The 22,117-nt window shown below is 37.7% G+C and overlaps 1 protein-coding gene across 1 annotated transcript in view; it reads right to left on the bottom strand.

Moving 5' to 3' along the window:
* The window catches only part of ADAMTSL1 (ADAMTS like 1), an 878,428-nt gene that overhangs the window by 278,425 nt on the left and 577,886 nt on the right, over positions 1–22,117 (bottom strand). Inside the window, exon 5 of the mRNA XM_047098171.1 lies at positions 10,065–10,301. Coding sequence (XP_046954127.1) covers positions 10,065–10,301 — 237 coding nt within the window. The remainder of the gene's footprint in view (positions 1–10,064; positions 10,302–22,117) is intronic.

The raw sequence follows: 22,117 nt of genomic DNA, 5'->3' as shown, positions 1-22,117 counted from the left end.
ACTAACAATGAGGTGCGCTCACTGAAACTATGCTTCATTGTGAAAATATCTTTTCCCAGAAGAAAGAGTGACACGCAAGAGAGAAAACAGGATTTTAATTGCAGCTTTACCTTTTGGTAGTTGTATGAACTTCTATGGGCCACAATCGCCCCGGTTGTGAAATAGAAATGATGAAGAGATCCCAAAGAATTGGCACAAACACATGGTGAAATGCACAGTGTACTCTGAAGACTATATGACACAGAAAAGGATAACAATTTGAATTTTTTTCTACATTAGATTCACTCTGTCTTCATCTACTTCACTAAATCTCTTTGGGAAAACAAAATCTGTCTTTCCCAACCACGCTTAATTTCAAAGGGCAAACTGAATGGATACAACTTTCAAAAAAGGTTTTCTATGAACGCTATAGGAAGAAAGGTTTCCCACGTCACAAACTGAATAGCAAGATGGAAAAAACATTCCAATATAACAGAGAAACGTTTTCCATGAGTAGACATGATACATGAGTTAAAAAAAGGATCTAACTGGGATGGCAGGAAGGAAATATGAGATGAATGAGGACCTAGGAAATGTCACTTTTTATATCTCTTAGCTCTTCAAAGAGAGAGGATACCTCAAGGAGCTTTAAAACGGTATGCATTAGTTTCACTTCAGTTTTCTCCTGAAAGAGACAAACATTTAGATTGACTTGTTACCTAACTAGTACGTGGCCCCCGAGAAGGTTAACCATGCATAAACAGGCCTGTGACTATATAAACTCAATGGAAACACACCTTTCGATTAAGAAGGCAGAGTTAAGAAGGGGAGAAAAAGGATGCAAAATCCCTGCGTGAATATCATATGGCAGACAGACACGATACATGCATTACTTTCTCGTCGCTCACCACTGCCTAAAACCAATGCCCGACCCTCGTCCTATGTTTCATTCCCAGGAAGGGGCGCACCATACACACACACATTGTTCGAACTAGAAAACCAGGCACGATCTTCAGCTCTCAATTTTCTCTCCTGCTGCATTTAACGAGTCACCCAGTCCATGGATTCCATCTCCTAATTTGTATTAAAATCTCTCCTCATCCCACCAACAATTTCTGCCCCCTTCCAATCTTTTGCCCTCACTGCAGACACAGTTCTTTCTGAAATACACATCGTACCCTATCTTACGTCTCCTTGAGTTATTTCAAAGGCACTCTTTTGCCCTCAATATTACAAGTCCCCAGTCTTCTTAATACACCTGACACATCTCCTCATGACATAGGCCTTGATGCCCTCTTTAGTCCTTTATCCTTCCACTGTCATTCAATTCTAGCCACTGGTTAAAGTCTTTTCAGTTCTCTTCCTCTGAGCAGGTCTTGACCCCATGCCTTAGTTAAATATCCCACCTGTCGGCCACAGGCTAATTTCCCCTATGTGGTTCCTCTGCACTATGAGAAATATATGTATGGGGCGCCTGGGTGGCTCAGTTGGTCAAGCGTCTGACTTTGGCTCAGGTCATTATCTTGCAGTTTGTGAGATTGAGCCCCACATCAGGCACAGAGACTGCTTTGAATTTTCTGCCCCTACCCCCTGCCCTTTCCCTTCTCTCTCTTTCTCTGTCTCTCAAAAATAAATAAAAACATTTAAAAAAGTAGATGCATATACACATACGTATGTGTGTATATATGTATATGTCTGTACTACTATATAGAAATAAACAGAGATGTATGCTATTGTGGGTTGAATTGTGCCTCCCCAAAAGATGTTGAAGTTCTCTCACCACTCCCTCCCCTCCTCACCTACGAACGCAATCTTATTTGGAAAGAGCCTCTTTGCAGATATAACCAAGTTAAGATGAGGTCATACTCAATTACAAAGGGCCCTAATCCAATATCACTGGTGTTCTCATAAGAAGAGACACCAGAAGAAGGCCATGTAAAGGCAAAACAACAGGCACAAGGGAAGATGGACCTGTGAAGACGAAGGCAAAGACTGATGGCCACTATTAGAAGCTAGGAAAAGGCAAAGCAAGAGTCTACCCAGAGGCTCAGAGGAAGCATGGCTTGGAGCACACTAGCTTCCAGAACCGTGAAAGAATAAACTTCTGTTGTCTTACGCCACCCAGTAAAGAAACCCACTGTATAAAGAAATTTGGGCTTTCTTTACCCTGAAACTAAAGCGCACAATATAAATGATTACAGCAGGTAAATGAAGCCAAATCCATACTCTACAAAGAGCACTCTGTTTACAGTGAGGAGAATATAGTTGAGTGACTCGAGTGTACATTTTTGTATTCAGGGAGAGGCATGTAGTATAGTGACGATAGTAAAATTTTCTGTATATTTGTCAGATCCCTCCTCAGAGTGTAAGTTCAGAGACTGTTGTTTTCTCCTCTTCATTCATCTATCTTCAGTATCGAGCACACCCACAGGTAATTCCTAAGCAAATATTTGTCACATGAATAATTTTTTTTTAAATAACTAAATTATTCACAAACCCTACAAAAGTATCACTCCTGAAGGAAAAGGTCTTACTTAACTTTGTCTCCTCAGTACTCAACATCTAGCAATGTTTTTGGAAGAGGAAATTGAAACAATGTTCAGAAACTAAGTTACTTGCCAAAATTTAACTAGTAAGTAGTAGCTCACTTAACACTTCATCTTTACTGTATCACAGGGAGGAGAGAGAAAGAAAGAATACACATTAAATCTTTTAAGCACGGACCATGCTTCCACATGGAAGTAGACGGCAAAACACAGAAGGAAAATGGCCAAGTCTTTGTTTCTGACATCACCACCGTTAGAATAACTGGTAGACATTTGATACTGGTGACTTAGGTCACAGACAGAGATGGAGAAATAATCATCCCATTTAATTCATTTCTAACTACTCACCTCAGGAGTTATTAAAAATGGAAAGAACTTCTGTGTTAGAAGCATGGTTCATTGTAACATTGCCATAGTATAGATGTCAAAACCCCATGATCCACTTTGCAGCTTACTTTTTAATTGTATTATTCATTTTGAAACAATACTCTATTCTACAAGGTATTACTTAGAAAAAATTCTTCTTTTCTTTTTCGAAATGCTTTATTTTCTAAAATAGCAATAAGCAATATTACAAATGTGTGGATTCATTACAAAAGAGCTGGTTTATAATGGCACTGTGTCTTTTTTTGATGTACATGTATTAGGTAGCAACTGACGAATTTCATTAATTATAAAAATAAAGCACACTTTTCTGAATTTGACTTCAAAATAACCTCAAAATTATTTTTAACAGCAGCGTATGTTCTATCTGTAAATTTATGCTACTCACTTTTATACATTTAAAACAGAAACCAGCTTTGTGCTTTACGGCAAATATACATGGGGCAATTTGGATAATGCAAATAAATGAATAACAGCAGTACTAATAGAGCTGATCCTATTTGTGATGGCTCATTAACTCTGGACAGGATGCAATTCACTCCCCTGGATCAGGAGCTGATAATGGTACAACGTGGAGCTATTAGCAAAAGAAGGTTGCCACAGGAAATTAACGGAAGGTCTGTTCACTCATTGGGAAGTCAGTATCCCCTTTTGTACGTATAACTGCATTAACCCAGGCACTCAGAAAAGTCAGCGGCAAGAAGTAGTTTGGGTACGACTACTACCACCGTTGCTGCGGCCGCCACTGCCGCTGTTACTACGACTGCTATTGCAGGCTCGCGTTTATCAAGCTCATGGTAAGCAACGTAAGCATCTAATTACTTAAGCCTTGTAGAAATCCTATCAGGTAGTTTACAAACCTTAGCTTCATTTTGCAGATGAGGAAACGGAGGCTTGGGAACGGGCTCCAAGCCACATACCAATGAATGGTGGCGCCTTGGTTCAAACCAGGCAGTCTAACTCCAGAGCCTTTTTTCCTAACTGTTCAGATGATGACAAACTCCATCCCTAACCCAGCCCTGCCTCAACTCCAACTTCATAGAAACTTGAACGACAACAAGCAAATAAGAATCCCAGAATTTCTGTCTGAGATGTAAGCTCAGAGACACCAACACAATGACTTCCCAGGAACAATGATCAGATTCTAGGATGAGAGGGAAAGGGGGAAATGTGGTTGGAAAAGATATATTCACTAAACCTGTTGTTTTCACGTATAAACGATAGCATTAAAGCTGAACAAAATTTTAGCCCATGGGATATGCTGATGAAATAACACAGGGAGCACAATCAAAAATGTTGATAAACACTGACATTCTGTGACCTCTAGCCTGCCATTAACAAGCTGTAAGATCCTGGGAAAATCATACCTAGGAGCAATATTCCTCGGGGCTGGACTAGATCTCAAAGGCAGTGTTTTTCAAATGTTGGTCTGGGAAGCACTATAACAATTTCTGTGCTCTGGAGGAAAAAAAAAAAAAAAAACTAACTACAGTGTAGTAACTTTCTCATAAGCAGACCATATTCACGTTATTGTCCTTCATTCTGAAATCAGGTTGTTACTACATCCTTGTTATTAACATTTCAATTACGAAATGATGATGGTAAAGTACATGATGGAAGTTCTCCTTTTCTTTTTTAATGCTTTTAGCAGAACAAGAAGTTGCTTACTTCAGCTCTTTCTAGAAACTTTTGAAAGTTATGAAATCTCACACAGGGAACCGGAACTTTGATATATTTTGCAACTTAAAACGTTCAAGGTAGTCTACATTTTCATAGCACTTTATATATAGTTCATTAGATGTTTCCTCACGAATTATCTCAGCGCTTGATAGTCTGCGAGACAATCTCATTTCCCACAGATTAAAAAATAGAATTCAGGAAGGTTAAGCAACTTGATCAAGGTTATGAAAGAAGAGCCAGATTCCAATCCATGGCCTTTGACCTTAAATCCTGTCTGCTTTTCTATCTGTAAGTGCTTCATAAATCTGACCAAACAACAGGATCATAAGGAGAGTGTTCTATATACAGAGAACTAATAAATCCGAGTTTCTGGGGCACAGGGACGAAGAGTTGTATCTTTTAAGAGCTCTGCAAGTGATTCTGGTATGCAGCCTCATTTGGGAACCATTCCTGAACATCAGATGGCTCCTGTCTCTGTCCACTCAGCCTCACCAGAAGGAGTAGGAGCACCAGACAGAGCTTGGTGTTTCTGGGCAAGTTCTATCACTGAACCTCAGTCCTTCATCTGTGAAATGAAGAGAATGATGCCTAATAAGTAGCGTTGTAAATACAGTTGGCCCTTGAACAAGTTGAGATTTAGAGCTACCAACCCCCTTGTGCGGTTGAAAATCCACATGTAACTTTTGACTCTCCAAAAAAACTTAACTACTAATAGCCTACTGTTGACTGGAAGCCTTGCCAATAACATAAACAGTTGATTAAAAGTATGTTGTGTGTTATACATATTATGTACTGTGTTCTTCTAATAAAGTAAGCTAGAACCAAGAAAATCTTAAGAAAATCATAAGGAAAATACATTTTTAGCCCTATACTGTATTTATCAAAACAGCAAGTTTATGTCATGTGTTTATAAGATGAAATGTCTATATCAATATTGCTTACTGATAGAAAGCACCATAGATGATATAGGTATTACTAACATTCAACATAAAAAATGAAGAGATATTGCACAATCTGTGTATGTAAGTTTTGATAAATTTTAATTTTTTATAATAGATGGGTGTGTATCTTAAGTCAGTAAATGATAAAATAGACTAGAATCTACATGCATTTTGTGTATCCATGATATAATTAACCTTTTCTTAATTTTTTCCATATTTCTAAACCTACACAGTTCATCTGTTTTTCCAAATTGTTGCAAATTTCCAATTTTTTTCCTAATGTATTTATTGACAAAAAAAAATCCATTTGTCAATGGACCCACAAAATTTGAAGCCATGCTGTTCACTTGTATGAGAAAAAATTATACATAAAGTGGCTGCGTATAGTAGTCACTCAAAAATGGAAGCTATATGGGGCTCAGTCAGTTAAGTGTCTGACTCTTGATTTTGGTTCAGGTCATGATCTCATGCTCACGAGATTGGCCCCGAGTTGAGCTTCCAGCACTGAGTGTGGAACCTGCTTAAGAGTCTCTCTCTCTCCCACTCTCTCTCTCTCTCTCTCTTACCCTCCCCTGCTTTTGTGAGCATGTGCATGCACACACACTCTCTCTCAAAAAAATGGAAGTTATCTTAGGATTAATATTACTACTACTATTACTAGAATGAGTATACTGCCCAATAAAATGCTCTAACATTTCTAAGAATAAGGTATTTATTATAAATGGTGATGATTACAGTATTTTCCCGAAGCAAATCCACAACAATTATAGACAACCCACTCATTCACAACCTTGGGACAGTTTCTAGGTCTCAGTTTCCTCTTCTCCTTGTCTGTGGATTTCTAAGTTATCTCCTGGCTCCAAATGTCTAAGACTCCACAGTTGTATTGAACAGTTAAAGGCCCAGTTTGGGATGTGGTTCTTACTTGAGTATTCAATAGGTAAAACTGAAATAATTCATACTTACAGGTGACAAGTCTCTATAGTTATGCTGTCATTTTCTATCAAGACAAGTCTATCTCCAAAGCTGGATGTTAGCTTCTTTAGAGTTTATAATTCATATCTGTCTAGCATCAAAAATACTTGAAACAGTTTGTCGAAAAAGTTATAATAAGGCAAAAACAGAGCCAGAGAAAGAGCTAAGACTCTCTAACAAATGTGGTAGAAATGGAAGAGAAGGGAAAATAGGGCAGAGAAGATGATTTTTTTTTTCAGGAAACTAGAAGAAACTATTGAATGTGAAAAACTTCCCATTAAATTAGCATTGAGACTTTCGACAGTTTCAAAAATTATGAAAATACGACTTTTTCTTAATGTTTCTTACTAAAGACTGAAAATATGAATGATCAATATGCAGATACAAGCTAAATAAAGGATTTTTTTCTAAGTAGAATGGGATTTATGTATTAAACTCTTTGAGGTAGTAGTGAGTGATTTTCTTATAGTGATTAACTTTACTCTTGTCCTTCTAAAAAACTATACACTGCATTTAAACATTCCATCCCTATTCCTCGATAATCTTGCTATTGTCTGTTCCTTCCCTCTTTTTATAAAACTCAAGTAGATTTTAATCATGAAAACACAGGCTATTATGGTAATGGTAACAAGGATCCAAAATTATATCCATTACAAATTCATATTAAGTTGTAGTTTTTGATCCCTTGAGCATGATTAATTTGATTTATTGCTTTTACCCTTTGCTCTAGTTGTAATCAAAATGAAAACTTTTTCCTGGTTTTAGGCATAGTTTTCTTGCTATTTCTTTGCTGTCACTGCTCTGGCCCAGGCTCCCACTTTGCCCCACCTTGGCTCCTCTAAGAGCCTCCTCTCAGCTGGTCTCTTTGGCTCTCAGGCCTTGCACTTCAAAGCCCCACAACTGTAGCTACATTAATCTTTCTGAAACAGAACTATGATTACGTCTTTTCTCCACTAAAACTCTTTCCTGGCCACCCATTGTTAGCCATAGTCCTATCTGCCATTCAAGTATCCACTGTTTTCTCCCAAACTACCTGTCTTCTTACTGTGTTCCTGGGGGGTTCTGTGCTCTTCAGCCAAACTATGTATTAGTGCCTATATGCAATCAGAGTTATCTCACCTCCTTTACCATGGTATTGCCTCTTTTCATATATTCTATAATTTACATTTGCACCCCCACAAATCTAACAAGTCACAATCCCAAGAATTGAAGGAGGCATGTTTATACTTATAACCAAATGTCCAGCACTACCACTCCATATTTAATATCTATAAAAATCTATTCTTTCACTGCTGAGATAGGATTCCCTTTCAGTTGCCAACGTATGTGAGGCCAGCTGGCAGGATTAGTCTAGAAAAGACAGGCCACATTAAACTCCTATGCAACAGGAAGAAAGGAAACTTACTTTGCTGACCTGTCTTATTTATTTTGGTCCATTCATCATGGTACGAAAGTGCAAACAGCTTTGCAGTAGATGTCAGGAGACATGGAATTTAGTCCCATTTCATGATCAATCATGTAACTTTCAGAAAACCACATAATTTGTCTGTCTTTTTTTTTCATTTACCAAATGGAAATCTGTTTTTATTCTAATAGTAAACACACAGAAGGGATTATTATTATTTTATTTGCCATTCCTTACAACATAACCTCTTTCCTCTATGTATTTGCTTTACAATTCCCTATCATTCCCAAAGCTTTTACAGATTTCATAATTCCATTTCAACATCAGTAAAAATCCCAGAGAAGGAAGCAAGCACTAAATATCACAAACAATGTTCAAATATCTCTTTTTAGATTATTGATTAAATAATCCCTTAGGCCTTTCCTATCTCTACAATAGTAAGACTCTATATGCAAATTTGTATCTGAAATTCACATATTTCTTGTGTATAAAGCAATCTGTAGCCATGTATATATACATCATCTCCATCCTCCTACCTGAGAAGTGCTAGGACATACCACAATTTCCCTGTCTTATGCTTCTAGATCTTATGAAGGTTTAGCATGTCTGTCTCCCCTCTCATATGCAGAAAATCATGTCCGACATTTCACCTTTTTTGTAGTAATTCAATTACAGTTATTCCTTTTACATCAGAATATAGGTTTAGGTTTTCAGCAAACATGTGAATTCGGAGCGACTATTTACTGAAACATATTTTATGCTTATTCTTCTTACACTACTAGCTGTTATATTAGAGACTCCAAAGAGAGAAAAATTTCAACCAATATTATTTTGGGAGAAGCAAGGATTCTCAAAATGTCTACTTAGTGAAATATAAAAGTATATGGTCAGGTATAGCACACAAGAAATGATAGCAATTGCTTGTTCCAAAAACTATGCTGGTGATCCTAACCCAGGGTAGATTTTAAAATAAAGATGGCAGGGTCGCCTGGGTGGCGCAGTCGGTTGAGCGTCCAACTTCAGCTCAGGTCATGATCTCGTGGTCCGGGAGTTCGAGCCCCGCATCAGGCTCTGGGCTGATGGCTCAGAGCCTGGAGCCTGTTTCCCATTCTGTGTCTGTCTCTCTCTCTGCCCCTCCCCCGTTCATGCTCTGTCTCTCTCTGTCCCAAAAATAAATAAACGTTGAAAAAAAAATTAAAAAAAAAATAAAGATGGCAGATGCATTGAAAACATTCTTTACTAACTTAACTACTAACTTTCCCTCTTCTTACTAACTCCCACTCAGTTGATAAATTGACATGAGAAATCAAACTTCTTTGTTATCCCTATTTTAAAGACTTGCCTGGATGAAATTTGACCTAGCTCACACTGTCAAAGCCTTTCATTAGTTTGCATGCACTTTCAAAAAATTACAGTTATAATAATGAAGAAATAAGTTTGCCTAGAGTTTACTTGGAGATTTTAGAGTTAATCTTACCCAAGTAATTCCAAAGCTCTAAGTAGATGAAAATTGATGCCTCCAAACACACACACACACACACACACACACACACACACACACACCACATGAACATACAAATACGCTTCAGGGACAACCAAAGTAGAGGTAATTTCAGAGTCTAATACAAAAGTCACACACACATCCAAGAGCTTTTAGCCTTTCATATTCAGCTGAGACTCAAAGCAAGAGGAAAAAAAAACATCCAATGCCAGCTCTCTTTACGTTGACACAAACACAACATTTGTAGTTTTTTTTTTTTTTTTTAAATTTTTTTTTTTCAACGTTTATTTATTTTTGGGACAGAGAGAGACAGAGCATGAACGGGGGAGGGGCAGAGAGAGAGGGAGACACAGAATGGGAAACAGGCTCCAGGCTCTGAGCCATCAGCCCAGAGCCTGACGCGGGGCTCGAACTCACGGACCGCGAGATCGTGACCTGGCTGAAGTCGGACGCTTAACCGACTGCGCCACCCAGGCGCCCCAACATTTGTAGTTTTAACTGAAATTAAACCTCAATTTTCAAATCTGCCATCCTTTATAAACTCTAGAAAAGGTAACATTGAATGATTGAGATAGCAGGACCATACAGAAGTTATTTACACAGAGATGCTAAAACTTTCTGGAAAAATAGAACGGGAAGAAGCCAGCACTTACTTGGCATAAACCACTGATGCACATATCCAAAGATTCTGTGTAGCAACGAGTCCCATCTAAGACTTTAGGTGCTAGTTCAACAACCAGGGTTGTTCCTTTGGCCTGGCATTTGAGTGAACAGGGGTTGTCTGGGTCATTAGACACAGGAAGCCATTCATAAAACTGGCCATGGTGCTTGACATCATTGTGAGCGGAGCATTGCTGAGCTCGGAAATCTCCTGCTTCTGGTGGGCAGTCCTGGAGAGGAAAGGCAGGAGGGACACAAATAGGTTATGAGGGCAGCCCAAACAGAAAACTGGAGAAGCCATGTGGTCTGTCAAAGTCTTAGAAAACAAAGCAAATGTCCTGGATGTTCCCGATGGACACTCTCATTTCATCTGAGAGTCATGATTGTTTGGCCCTGAAAATGTAAAGATCTGAGCAAGTAATCACCTTGAAATAGTTTTGGATTAAAGTTAAATGGGAAAGTAATCAGCTTGAGGTAGATCTGATTGATATTCGTTGAGAAATAGTCACCTCGACATATATTTTCTGAAAGATGTTGCTTGGTCCATGGATCCCTCCACAATGTAATACTATTTCAGTTTCCCTGTAACTTAAGTAAAACTTACTGAAGTCAGTGAGTTAGTTGAAACACATGTGTGTTGCTTTCAGTTCTAATAATGAAAGCTATGGCAATACTATAGCAACTCCCTGCACAAAGTTGTAATAATTTCATTTGAAAATTTTTGTGGGATTGTTTGTGAGTTTTTCTAAAATGTAGGGTGCACAGTATATAGAATTAAATATGGGGAACAAAAAAGAGAAAAGGGCGTTGATGCCTGAATTTCCTTAGCTTAAGGCAACACGGCAGAGTGGAAAGGTATGGGCTTCTTGGACGCGAGCATGGCTGTGATACAGTGGGTCTCTCTGAGTCCAGGTTTCCTTTTGTTTAGAACAGAAGCAATAATACTCAGCTCTCAAAGTCACTGTGAGAATTTCATGGGCTTATGTCAGCCAAATACTGGCACATGGAAGACTGTACATGGTAGCTATTACTATGATTTTTCAGTGAAGCTGCTGAAGAGAAAAAGCTGGAGAATTATGAGATCCTCTGAATTTGAATTTTAAATCACATTGGCAGAGAACAATGGAAAATAAGAATATTTTAAATGTATACTTTATAAAGGGCATTTTAAAATTAAAACTATAACTCACGATGCTTACTCTCTAAAACACGATACCCTTTAGTAAAAGGAAACAAGATTCAACCTTAAAAAGGCAAGTATCACCTGTTCCTCGGAAAGGCTTTCAGATAGATTTATTTTATTCCACATGCATTCTGATTAGGATTTACTATGGAAGATTACAGAATATCCATTTGTTGAAAGGACTTTACTATAATTTTTAAAATCTCAATTAGGGGTTTGCGTGCAGCCTTTAGGAGGTCCTAGTTCCTACGTGATCATTTCTGAGGGTTCTTCTTATACAAGGGTTCCTTCTCTTTAAAGAAGCATTGTGAGAATAGCATTACTCTATTTTATAAAATGGAATTCCTGATTCTTTTTTCAAACTTTAGTGGTACTATTAAGTAGCATATAAGGTTTTAATATTTGGGGAAGCATAAATTCTTTCCGGGCAAGATGGTATATAAACAACTAAATGTTTATTTAAGATGAACATAAAATAGCTTAAAATACAATATAAAATCTCAAAGGTAGTTTACTGATAGTATCAGATATGCTCTTGGAGTGAAGAAAACATAGTATGAAAGGAAAAATAATTTATATAACACAGGTATAGATACATGAGTACCCAACAAGGCTTAAGGGATTTCAAATATTGTCTGAAAAAAAGTATAATTAAAATTCATTACTTATTATTACTAATATTCTTTTAGAGAGAAAGAATGAGAGAAAGACAGAGCATGCATGTGTGAGCGGGGGAGGAGACAAAGAATCTGGAAGAGGCTCCATGCACAGCTCGGAGCCCCTCACAAACTTGATCTCAAGACCGTGAGATCATGACCTGAGCAGAAATCAAGCGTCTGATGCTTAACCGACTGAGTCACCCAGGCACCCCAAAATTCATTACTTATCAATTTCATACATGAAAGGCTATAGTTTAAAACCTTTTAAAGGTCTATGAATTAATCAGTAAGCATGTGTTATACTTTGTTGTGATACTTGGTTGTTCGTCATGAGAAATAAAACAAAAACCACACACTGCAAAACTATACTATGAATCACACAACAGGTAAATTGTAGGATGTTAACACAACGTATCTGAACCTACATGCTTTAACGTTAGCTCCTTTCAGTCTCTGCTTAGACCTCACTCACTTCTGTCCTGACATAATCCTATGGCTGAACACTGCCCCCCAATCTACACATCCTTTTCCTAAATTTCCCCCATTTGAGACACAACAGAGATTGTAAGTAAAACCTACTCTCTACAGTCAACAAGTTTCCCTGGCTGCCACTGCATGGGAGCTTCCACAGCAGTACTGATAGTTTAATTAATAATGTTTAAATAGTGTTTTCAGTTGCATACTACCTATTATCTCAAGAGTCACTTGCTTTCTCAGTGGTACAAAAGAAATATTGAAGCGGACTCAAGAAATCAGAACACTGAGGAAATTGTTTAGAACGGTCCCCAACCCCTCTCGTAATTTTTACCTCCTTTTTCTAGAAATAAAAGTGAGTCAGCTGTAAGGGAATTACAGGGTCAAGCTGAATCACCTCTGCATGAAAGTAATAAGGGTAATATATAATTAAGAGACCTCTTAGTATGAACCAGATATAATTTTCTGCATTTATCCAATTCCAAGAAAAGTGTCAGTTATGTTTTTAAATTGATGTTACATTGTCTTAGTACAGACCTAAACTGTGTTGAGTCTTCCCATCTTTACTAAAATAAATAAGACTCCAAGGCATTCAAAGTTAAAATAAGTAAAAAGGTAAAGTATTAACACTTTTTTTTTCCGTGACAAAACAGGTTTTTTTTTTTCTGTGACAAAAACAGGAAACATAGAGAGCCCATGAGCACATATGTTCCTGTTCGCAATTCACCTGCTTCAAAGAGCTCCGAGAGTAACCTGTTACAGGTTTCATGAACTTTCATAATGGGAGAAAGGTCTCTAAAAATAATAATGCTTGCGAATACCTTTACTCACTTTTATCATTACTATCTTTTATTCAACCCATATTTTTGCAGGGGTGGGAAAATATATTTTGCTAAATTGAGAATGCACTTAAAACCCAGAATTCAGAGTTGGAAACTGAACTTGAACCTTTTTAATGTTTCAGTTTATTTGTACTTGGCAAAATGCAACTTCCTGTTTTAAGAAAAAGGACTTAAGAGGACTTATAAAACAGGTTCAGAAAGCTTCTTGGACATCAAATAGCTCTTACAAAATAACATTTTGATGATTTAAGTGTAAATGAATCAGAAACATATGAATCAAATTTCCCTTGAAATACACATGTTTAAAAATTAAGGGAAGAAGGATTTGGCAAAAGCTTCTTTGTTGAACCCAAAACATCTCAAGCATAGTTCAAGACCCTCACTGAACCCCTGATACATCTGGGATCACCCAGCTGCAGAGTGGAAACTCAAGCAGTCATCATAGTCTCTTGTCCCACCAGTATGATCATAATAATTACAACAGAACAGCTCTCATTTATGTAGAGATTCACCATGCACAAAAGGTTTTTAGTTTTTAATTATAATTTAGTCCATGAGACCACTATCTTTTCTAATCTTCCTAAAAGTAAGATTTAGAAACCGATGCCTTAATAGCTTTGAAAAGTATTTAACGTCTTATCCTGGGCATCATCTGTGAAATATCAGCTTCTGGAGAGATGCTTTATGACATGATATGTCATCAGTTCTGCCCATGAGATGTGGTTTTCCTTGGGTTATACTGAATGTTGAATGTACTGGATATATACTATGTGATTTTGGTTCTCATAAAAGCTTAGGAGTAGGAATCATGAGTTTTCAATGGAGATAATTAAAAGAAGAAAACAAATGAATTCAAATATAGAATATATATTCCATATACTTATATGTATGAATCGAACCTGGATCATAGGTACTAATGATGAAACAATTAAAATTATTGAAAAGTCTAGTGGCTATTTGAACTAAACACATCCTCCACCAAGAACCTGGCCAAAAACATGGTGTCGAAGGATGCACCCGATTAAAGATCCTCAACTTCCAGCCTCTCATATGTCTCCAGAAACACCATCAAGTAGAAACGGAGCAAGAATGAGCAATCTAACACTTCCCTGGCCTTCTGTCTCTTTCTAACTGCAATATGCCTGTGGATTAACAACTCTGTGTCAGGTTACTGAGTTAGGATTTCCTCACTCTGAAAAACTATATTTTATTTAAATAGTCAGATGATCCCATGAATTTACTGTATTTAGCCATTAATACAATATAATAGGTTTTCTCTCCAATTTTTAAGCACTCAATCTGAACAGTAACAGAATTTTCTTTTTTAAAAGCACAGAAATAAAATCTGACCTTTTATTTGCTTCCATTATAATTCATAAAGTCCGTGGAGTTCTGCCATATATGAATCCAATTCAAAACACTTTCTGGTTAATCAACTAGCCAGTGGGAAAGATAAGATGGATCCCAGATGTCCCCTGATGATGATAGGTGGATCAGATTACATGGTGGGATAAAAGAGAGTTAGGCTTTCCAGAGTTTACTCACTGGGTGAAATGTAAAAGATGATATCTCAGCAGCTAAGGTGGCAGGATCTGAAGGGCTTTAAAATGGTTTTGAAAAAATATACAGAAAATAGATTCAGGGTCAGGAGAAGCATTACTTTTTCTTTATTTTCTTTCTTAAAGAAGACATTTTTCTTTCCAGAGGGACATCTCTCTGCTTTGACTCTGTCATTCAGTGGTTGGCCTTTTCTGCTAATTTTATATATATATGCCATATTCTCATTCCATGGCTTTATTTACAGAGTCACTATTAATACCTGACAGTATCAAGAAAACACTGGAAATTGTATTTAGGTGGCCCTATGAACTGTAGTAATGGAAGACATCTATGCTTCCCACTGCCTTTCCCTACCTTGCAACTGTTCTAGATCTTCCACCTCCCCTTCATCCTGCCCTAACCCATCACTCTTCGTAAAAGCTACTATGCAAGAAAACAAAATCAAAATTGCTTCATCAGGCATTTACTCTATTCCCCAGCAATTCTGGATTGCTACTCTATGATAAACACATATACAGAAATTTATCACCTACTTGATGACTTTAGAAAATCTTCTTAGTTCTACGTTTTACCCTCAAAATATTAGGAAACCTCAACGTACTGGTGGTAAAACAGGAAAAGACCACAGGTTTCCTTCATAATATATGAATGGAGGCTCTGGAAAGTGTACCCCTCTAAAGCTCTCAGATCTCTTAGCACATGTAAGTAGATGGCAGGCTGCCTCTTTTAGGTATTGTTGTTGACATTACTTGGCTTTCTGCTTCTTTTATTCAAAGTCAAGGTGAAACCACTAAATAGTAAATACCCACTGATACCACCCAATTTAATATGATATTTTGTTCTCAGAAACATAACCAGTGTTTCAATTTCTATTTCCAACTCAGACCCCTCTCCCGGACTTCAGACTTTTATATACAAATGCTTCTTTACCATCTGGATATCTGAGAGATCACAAACTCCCCAAGTCCAAACCTGGACCCCTGATGATTTCCCCCTCCCCAAATCTGTTCCCTCTGCAGTCTCACCTTCCCAGTCCCCATCAACTCCATCTTTTTCAGGCAGTGGTTCTCAAACTCAAGGATACATCAATGTCACCTAGAGGGCTTGTGAAAAATACCAGATTGCCGAGGCCTCACCCTCCAGAGTTTCTGATTCAGTAGATGTGGGGTGGAGTCCAAGACTGCATTTCTAGCAAGTTCCTTGATGATTCTGTTGTTGCTAGTTTGGTGACCACACTTTACGAACCACTGTGCCTTAGAGTCATCCTTGACTTCCACACCCAATCCATTGGGAAAGGTTGGTTTTATATGCAAAGTATGCAGAATCTGACCACAATCTAGTCCAAACCACCATCATGTCACCTGTATTCTTGCCATAGTCTCCTAACTGATCATCTGTCTTCTGCCCCTGCTCTCCTAGAGACTTTTGTTAATGCAGCAGCCAAAATGAGCTTATTAAAGCATAAAGCAAACTGTGTAAACTTTCTGCTACAGCTTTAAAGTGGCCCCTCGCGACATTCAGATAAAAGCCAAAATCCATATCTCAGATAGAGGTAAAGATCTGGCCCCATCACCTCCTATTGTCTTCTTTATTCACTTGGCTCCAGCCAAGAGATTCCCAGCTCTCTCTTGGACACTACAGGAATGTTCTTACCTTAGGACACATAACTTATCTATTTCCTCTGCCTAGAATTTTCTTTGCTCCGATTCCAAGTGGCTAATTATCTCACCTTCATCAGGTTTTTGCTCAAATATCACCTTCTCAAATAGACCTACCCTGAGTACTCTCTGTAAAATTGCAACAACCACTCCCACTACTGATTCCTCTTTATCCTCTCAACTTTTCCTTTTTCCCTATCACACTTTATCACCTTCAAGTATCCCACATAATTTACTTTCTTATACTCATTTTTAATTGCCTGTCTCCTTCCACTGAAGTATAAGTTCCAGAAGGGCAGGAATCTCTGGCTTTCTCTTATATACTAGTACTCAAATATTCTTTGAAAGAATGAGTGACTAACATATTAAATAAATGAACCAGAGGTCCCATTTTTCATTGTAGAAACTCCAATTCTATTCTCTCAAATCTTGCAGGAAATCTAAATCTTGATAGTTTTTTCATGGGTGGGATATCTAATTTTTCTTTCTTTAAAATATAAATTTACAAGAATACTTGCACATTTCAGACACAAAGAAAAGCGAGTAGGGATTCTTGCCTGCTTAGGCAGAATAGGCAGATTGATATTTCCTCCTCCACATAAACAAATTTAACAGGGTAATATTAAGAAACATAAAATGTGCTGAAATTATTTATTATTCAATAAATAGCCAGACATTTGTAAATTTTATATAACACTCCATGTTATGTGCATGCACTATAAAGAGCTAATGCTAAGGTATCGAGCTCTATCCCAAAAATTTTGGCCACCTGCTTATAGTAACATCAACATCATCATCAAAAGCATTTATTTGTAAAAGACTGTTAGCTGCTATGTAAAATGAAATTAAACAGACATCCCTGCCCTGTCTAGACAGTCTGTATGGAGACGATTCTATTATATTTCAAGAACATAATATTTAAATCTCTAACACATCATTGTGCGTGCAAAGAACAGAAAATGGGATCAATTCTGGAGGGTGGTGCTATAGTAGGTAGAGGCCATTTCTCGGCTCATTCTTCCTCTTTTTTGAAAATGCCAGCAGACTTTCTTGGGATACTATATTTTCATATATACAAGATATATTTAAAAGTCCTTGTTTTTGTTCTCTTTTTCCCTGGTGTAAAAGATCTGCAGATTTCCATTATTCTTCTTCCAAACTGTCAACACTTTTGGAAAATAAATATTTAAGGGAAATTAAGCGCCCACAAAAATTAATCATTAACCATTTTAATGCCTTACTATGGATCAGGTTTATTCTCAATAAAATAACATCTTTACAGATTTGTGTCCCTGTAATGGACATGGAACTCTCATAGTTTATTCAAGCTTTGGGTGTGCCCCACTCTGTGCCTACAAAGGGAACACTGGTCACAGGTATATCAAACAGCTCCAAACCATTCCTGTGTGTTATTCAAGTCCAGACATAAGAGATTCAAAATGTATGAGATAATAAATCACTAACCGCACCCTGCTTACTCGATTAGCGCTCGTTATCTGAAAAACAAATGCTTTGCCTGGCTAGTTTTTAACGACTCCAGGCATCTGAGAGTTGATCTAAGTAAAAACATTTAAAACATTTAGTTTTAGAAGTTCAGTTTTTGGTTTTTTTTTTTTTTTCCTTTGGGTAGCTTTTATTTCAGTGCTTTTATTTTTTCTCCTTTGAACAATGCAGACTCTTGGAATCCAATTCCCCAGAGGTATTTGTAGGACTGGTTGTAGTTTGTCATGTTAGACTCTTAAATTCTCTCAATTTTGAAAATATTCATTCCTTGAGGCCTTTTATTATTTTTAGTCCCTTTCTTTGAATTAGCTCCAATTTAGCAGTATCTTTTCTTAAATCAGCATTTCTGCCTTTTTACTATTTTTTTACAGTCTAAAAGAAATGTTCTTCCCCACCCCTGCCAAATTAGCATATTTGAAGTGGTAATTTGTAATTTTTTTTGGAACGTGGCATACAATCTTATTTTATAAGCACACAATTACATAGCTTTTTGTTGTTGCTGCTGTTGTTTTCAGGCTGCGTTTACCAAAATATTTGTGGCGGAGGGTCAGATCAGAGGAAAGACTAGTACAAGGCGAACATGTTATCAGGTAAATACTTAAACTGTTATTATTGCTTGGGCCCGTTGCATAACAATTTCACTATGTTTCTATTGATTGGGAAAAGGTAATAAAGCTTGACACGTTTCAAAGGAGCAAATATGAAGACTGAAATTGTCGCCTGGAACACGTGGTGCTTACGCCAGTCACTTGAAAGAAAAATGGAAAAAGACAATGTCTAGAGCAATTTGCAGATAAGTACCGGGTTAGACAATTAAGACCCCAGCATTCTGTCTTCACCTTCTCTCCATCCCCATCTACACCAAACCACCCGATGCTGCCTGCAAGCATCACTTCATTTTCGCTGTCACCAGATCCTGACAGCTGTCTGTTTTTCTGGCACTGTATCTAATCAATGCTCCTTTTTGGAGGCAGGTAGCACAGGACTGTGAATGACTTGAAATACCTGTGGACACTCTTTGGGTAAAGGACCTAGAAGTTGTTTGCTATCTTTTCCCGGTTCCCTTTCTAAGTCTCCTCCCTTTTTCCCTTTCTTTTATTCCTAAGGGCCTAGGACCTGCATGTGTCACTGATCATATCTCTGCCTTCTCTCTCATCCCAGACCTCCTTTGCACCCTGCCCAAGAGGACAGGTCTATCACTGCTCCTTTAATGCTTGTCTGTCCAGCTTCCAATTGTAGCCGTCAATTGGACTGTTGGGTGCCATTTTCTGAGCACAGTGAAAGGAGTCAGCTCCTAAACAAAAGGGAAAGGTCTACCCCTCCCTAGGGTCTCAAGATTTACCCTGGTCAAAGGTGGCTGGCCCTGTCATATGATAGCTTTGCGGGCAAATGGGACACAAATGGGTGAATACAAGTAAACTGTGAAAATCAGTATGGGCACATGGGAAGCACTCAATAAATGTATAGTATTGCTATTATTCCAATGCCACAGAGGGAGGAGTTATTCCTGAGTTAAATAGCTCCAGGGGGCTTCAGAGGGACCTGACTGTGCTTTTTTCATCCAGTTTTGCCTTCCCCATTGCTTTGCTGCCTCTAGAACTACTTTATTTAGTTGTTTAAACATCATTTTAATTAAAGTGACTTATATGAATGTCTTAACATATGAATCTAATCAAACAATACCATGTGCCAAATTTACTGGGTTATAAGTTTAATGGATGACAACGCTCAACTTTGTTCCTATGTGCTCATACTTCTTAGTTTGTTGATCTTGGACCATGGACATATTTTAAGAAACCAAAAAGGAATTATAGAAATATATTTTCTGACCCCTAAACCCCAGTGTTTTCAGGTTGTCCTCTGAAACTTAAAGCATGGCCTTTGAGCACCAGCCTCATCCTGAAAGCATGTTGCTTCAAAGTTGATTTTCCTGTTCTCTTCCTATAACACTTCCATTTCCTTGAGTGGGCAGCAGTACGTAAAAGTAAAGAGGGATGCAAAAAGTTTCCATTTATCTAGAGTAAGGTTTGATGAATAATAATGCTTTCTACTTAATCACTCCCAATAGGTGTTAATTACGTATGTTCAAAAAAGAGACACTTGCCAAATACCAGGCTACGGGGAAAGTCAGTGATACATGACTTTGTGATGCTTACATTTTAAGGGGGAGGATAAGTACCAAGGCCATGAATCAAGCTCATAGGATGACAGGAAGAGGGGCAGGCAGTTCAAAATTAGAGGATAGCTCTTGGACAGAGGTGACTTCCCTTCCTATTTTGTTTCCCTTTAAGCCTGAACCTGGACAAGACAGAGAAGAAAAGGGCCGTGGAACTGCCTCCTCTCCCTGCACACTGTCAGTATTACTTAGAACTGTTTCAGTCTGTTTCCCTGTTCTGTGTGGTGGCTTCCGTATTCACCTGGCTGACTCCTTAAAGCTTAGGTATCACTTCCTGGTGATTTTCTCCGACAGTTCCCTATCCTCAGCCTGTGTTGGGGCAACTCTCTCCAAGATGCCATAGCACCCGTACTTACCTTCATCCTTGGATTTACCACCCTGTGTTGTATTCTTGGTTTACTCAGGGCCTACTGAAAGCCTTGCACAAAATTAATGAGAAATAATTATCTGTCAAGGATTGGGTTAAGAGACTTCCGTATGCAACAACATGTACAACTAGATACTTTGAGGAAGCTTCCCACCACAGAACACCTAAAAATACTACAATTTGCAAAAATAAAATTAAAAAAATAAAAGTTAAATGGACAGCTGAGTTGGCAAGGAGTTTTCCTTAGAGACAAAAGAAATGAGGAAGCATGAATCCAGAGAGGAAATTGATGGATATCCTAAAGGGATCTGCTGGTTTCCTGGTGGTTTTTAGCTTTCCATTTTAATAGCTTGTAAGAGCATGGGACAAGGGGTAACGTCTATGGACTGCAAGTTGTGGAAGAGGATCAAGATTCCCTCCTAATGCCAAGACCCTAAGACAAAACTCTCGAGAAAGAGTAAACTAGGAAAAGGAAAAAAAAACCAAACACTCAGTTTATGCAAAAGGCTAATCTATGGAGATAGTAAAAAGATTAGTGGTTTCTGGGTTATGAAGAAGGGAATGATGAATAGATAGATCACAGGGATTTTTAACACACTGTAACTTCTCTGCATGATACTACAACAGTAAACATAGAAATTATACATTTGTCTAAATCCATAGAATGTGCAACACCAAAAGTGAATCATAATGCTGGCTATGGACTTTGGGTGATTATATGTAAACAGGTGATTGGAATAAATGTACCACTCGGAGGGAGGGGGGTTGATAGTTGGGAAGGCTGTGCTTGTGAGCAGAGGCACATGGGAAATCTCTGCACGTTTTGCTTAATTTTGCTGTGAACCTAAAACTGCTATGAACAACAAAGTTTATTTAAAAAGATAAAATGGACTTTTACATACAGAGAACAAACTGAGAGTTGCTGGAGGGGTTGTGGTTGGGAGGATAGGCTAAATAACTAAGGGGCATTAGGGAGGACACTTGTTTGGATGAGCACTGGGTCATCCACTGAGTTGTACATAGGGGCTGAATCACTGGAATCTACTCCTGAAATCATTATTGCACTATATGCTAACTAACTTGGATGTAAAGTAAAATAAATAAATAAATAAAAAGTAAAGTGGTCTTGACTAGTGCTGATCACCACCCCCTCCCAGTGTCATCTTCCTGAAAAGCAAACGTAAGTTCTCCCAGAAAGTACACATTAATCCAGTCTACAAGGCATGCTGTCTTAAATTCCAACAATCATGTAAGCATACAGGAATATCACAAAACATATAAGGAAACAAGATGGCATGAAAAAGAGACAGCAGACATAAGAAAACAAAGAATTCATATAGTAAAATTATCGGACACAAAATGCAAAATAAAATTTAATGTGCTTAAGGAAAATTCTTAAAAAGAATGTTAAAAAGGAATGTAGGCAAATGAAAAATATAAAAGATCATTAGAGACTTAATAGATGGAACAAAAAGCATATTAGACAACGGAAGAAAGAGTTGAAGACATTCTAGAAAATATAGCATAGAAAGACAAAGATATAGAAAACATGAGAAAATCATTTTCTAAGAATTTTCCAGAAATAATTAAAAATACAATCTCAAGTCAGAAAGTCAAATGAAAA

Source organism: Lynx rufus, unplaced genomic scaffold (genome assembly GCF_022079265.1).
Source record: "Lynx rufus isolate CCGP_SWC_20201006 ecotype Redwood Valley unplaced genomic scaffold, mLynRuf1.p SCAF_10, whole genome shotgun sequence".
In the NCBI taxonomy this organism is placed as follows: domain Eukaryota; kingdom Metazoa; phylum Chordata; class Mammalia; order Carnivora; family Felidae; genus Lynx; species Lynx rufus.
This window is presented reverse-complemented; position numbering and strand designations above follow the sequence as displayed.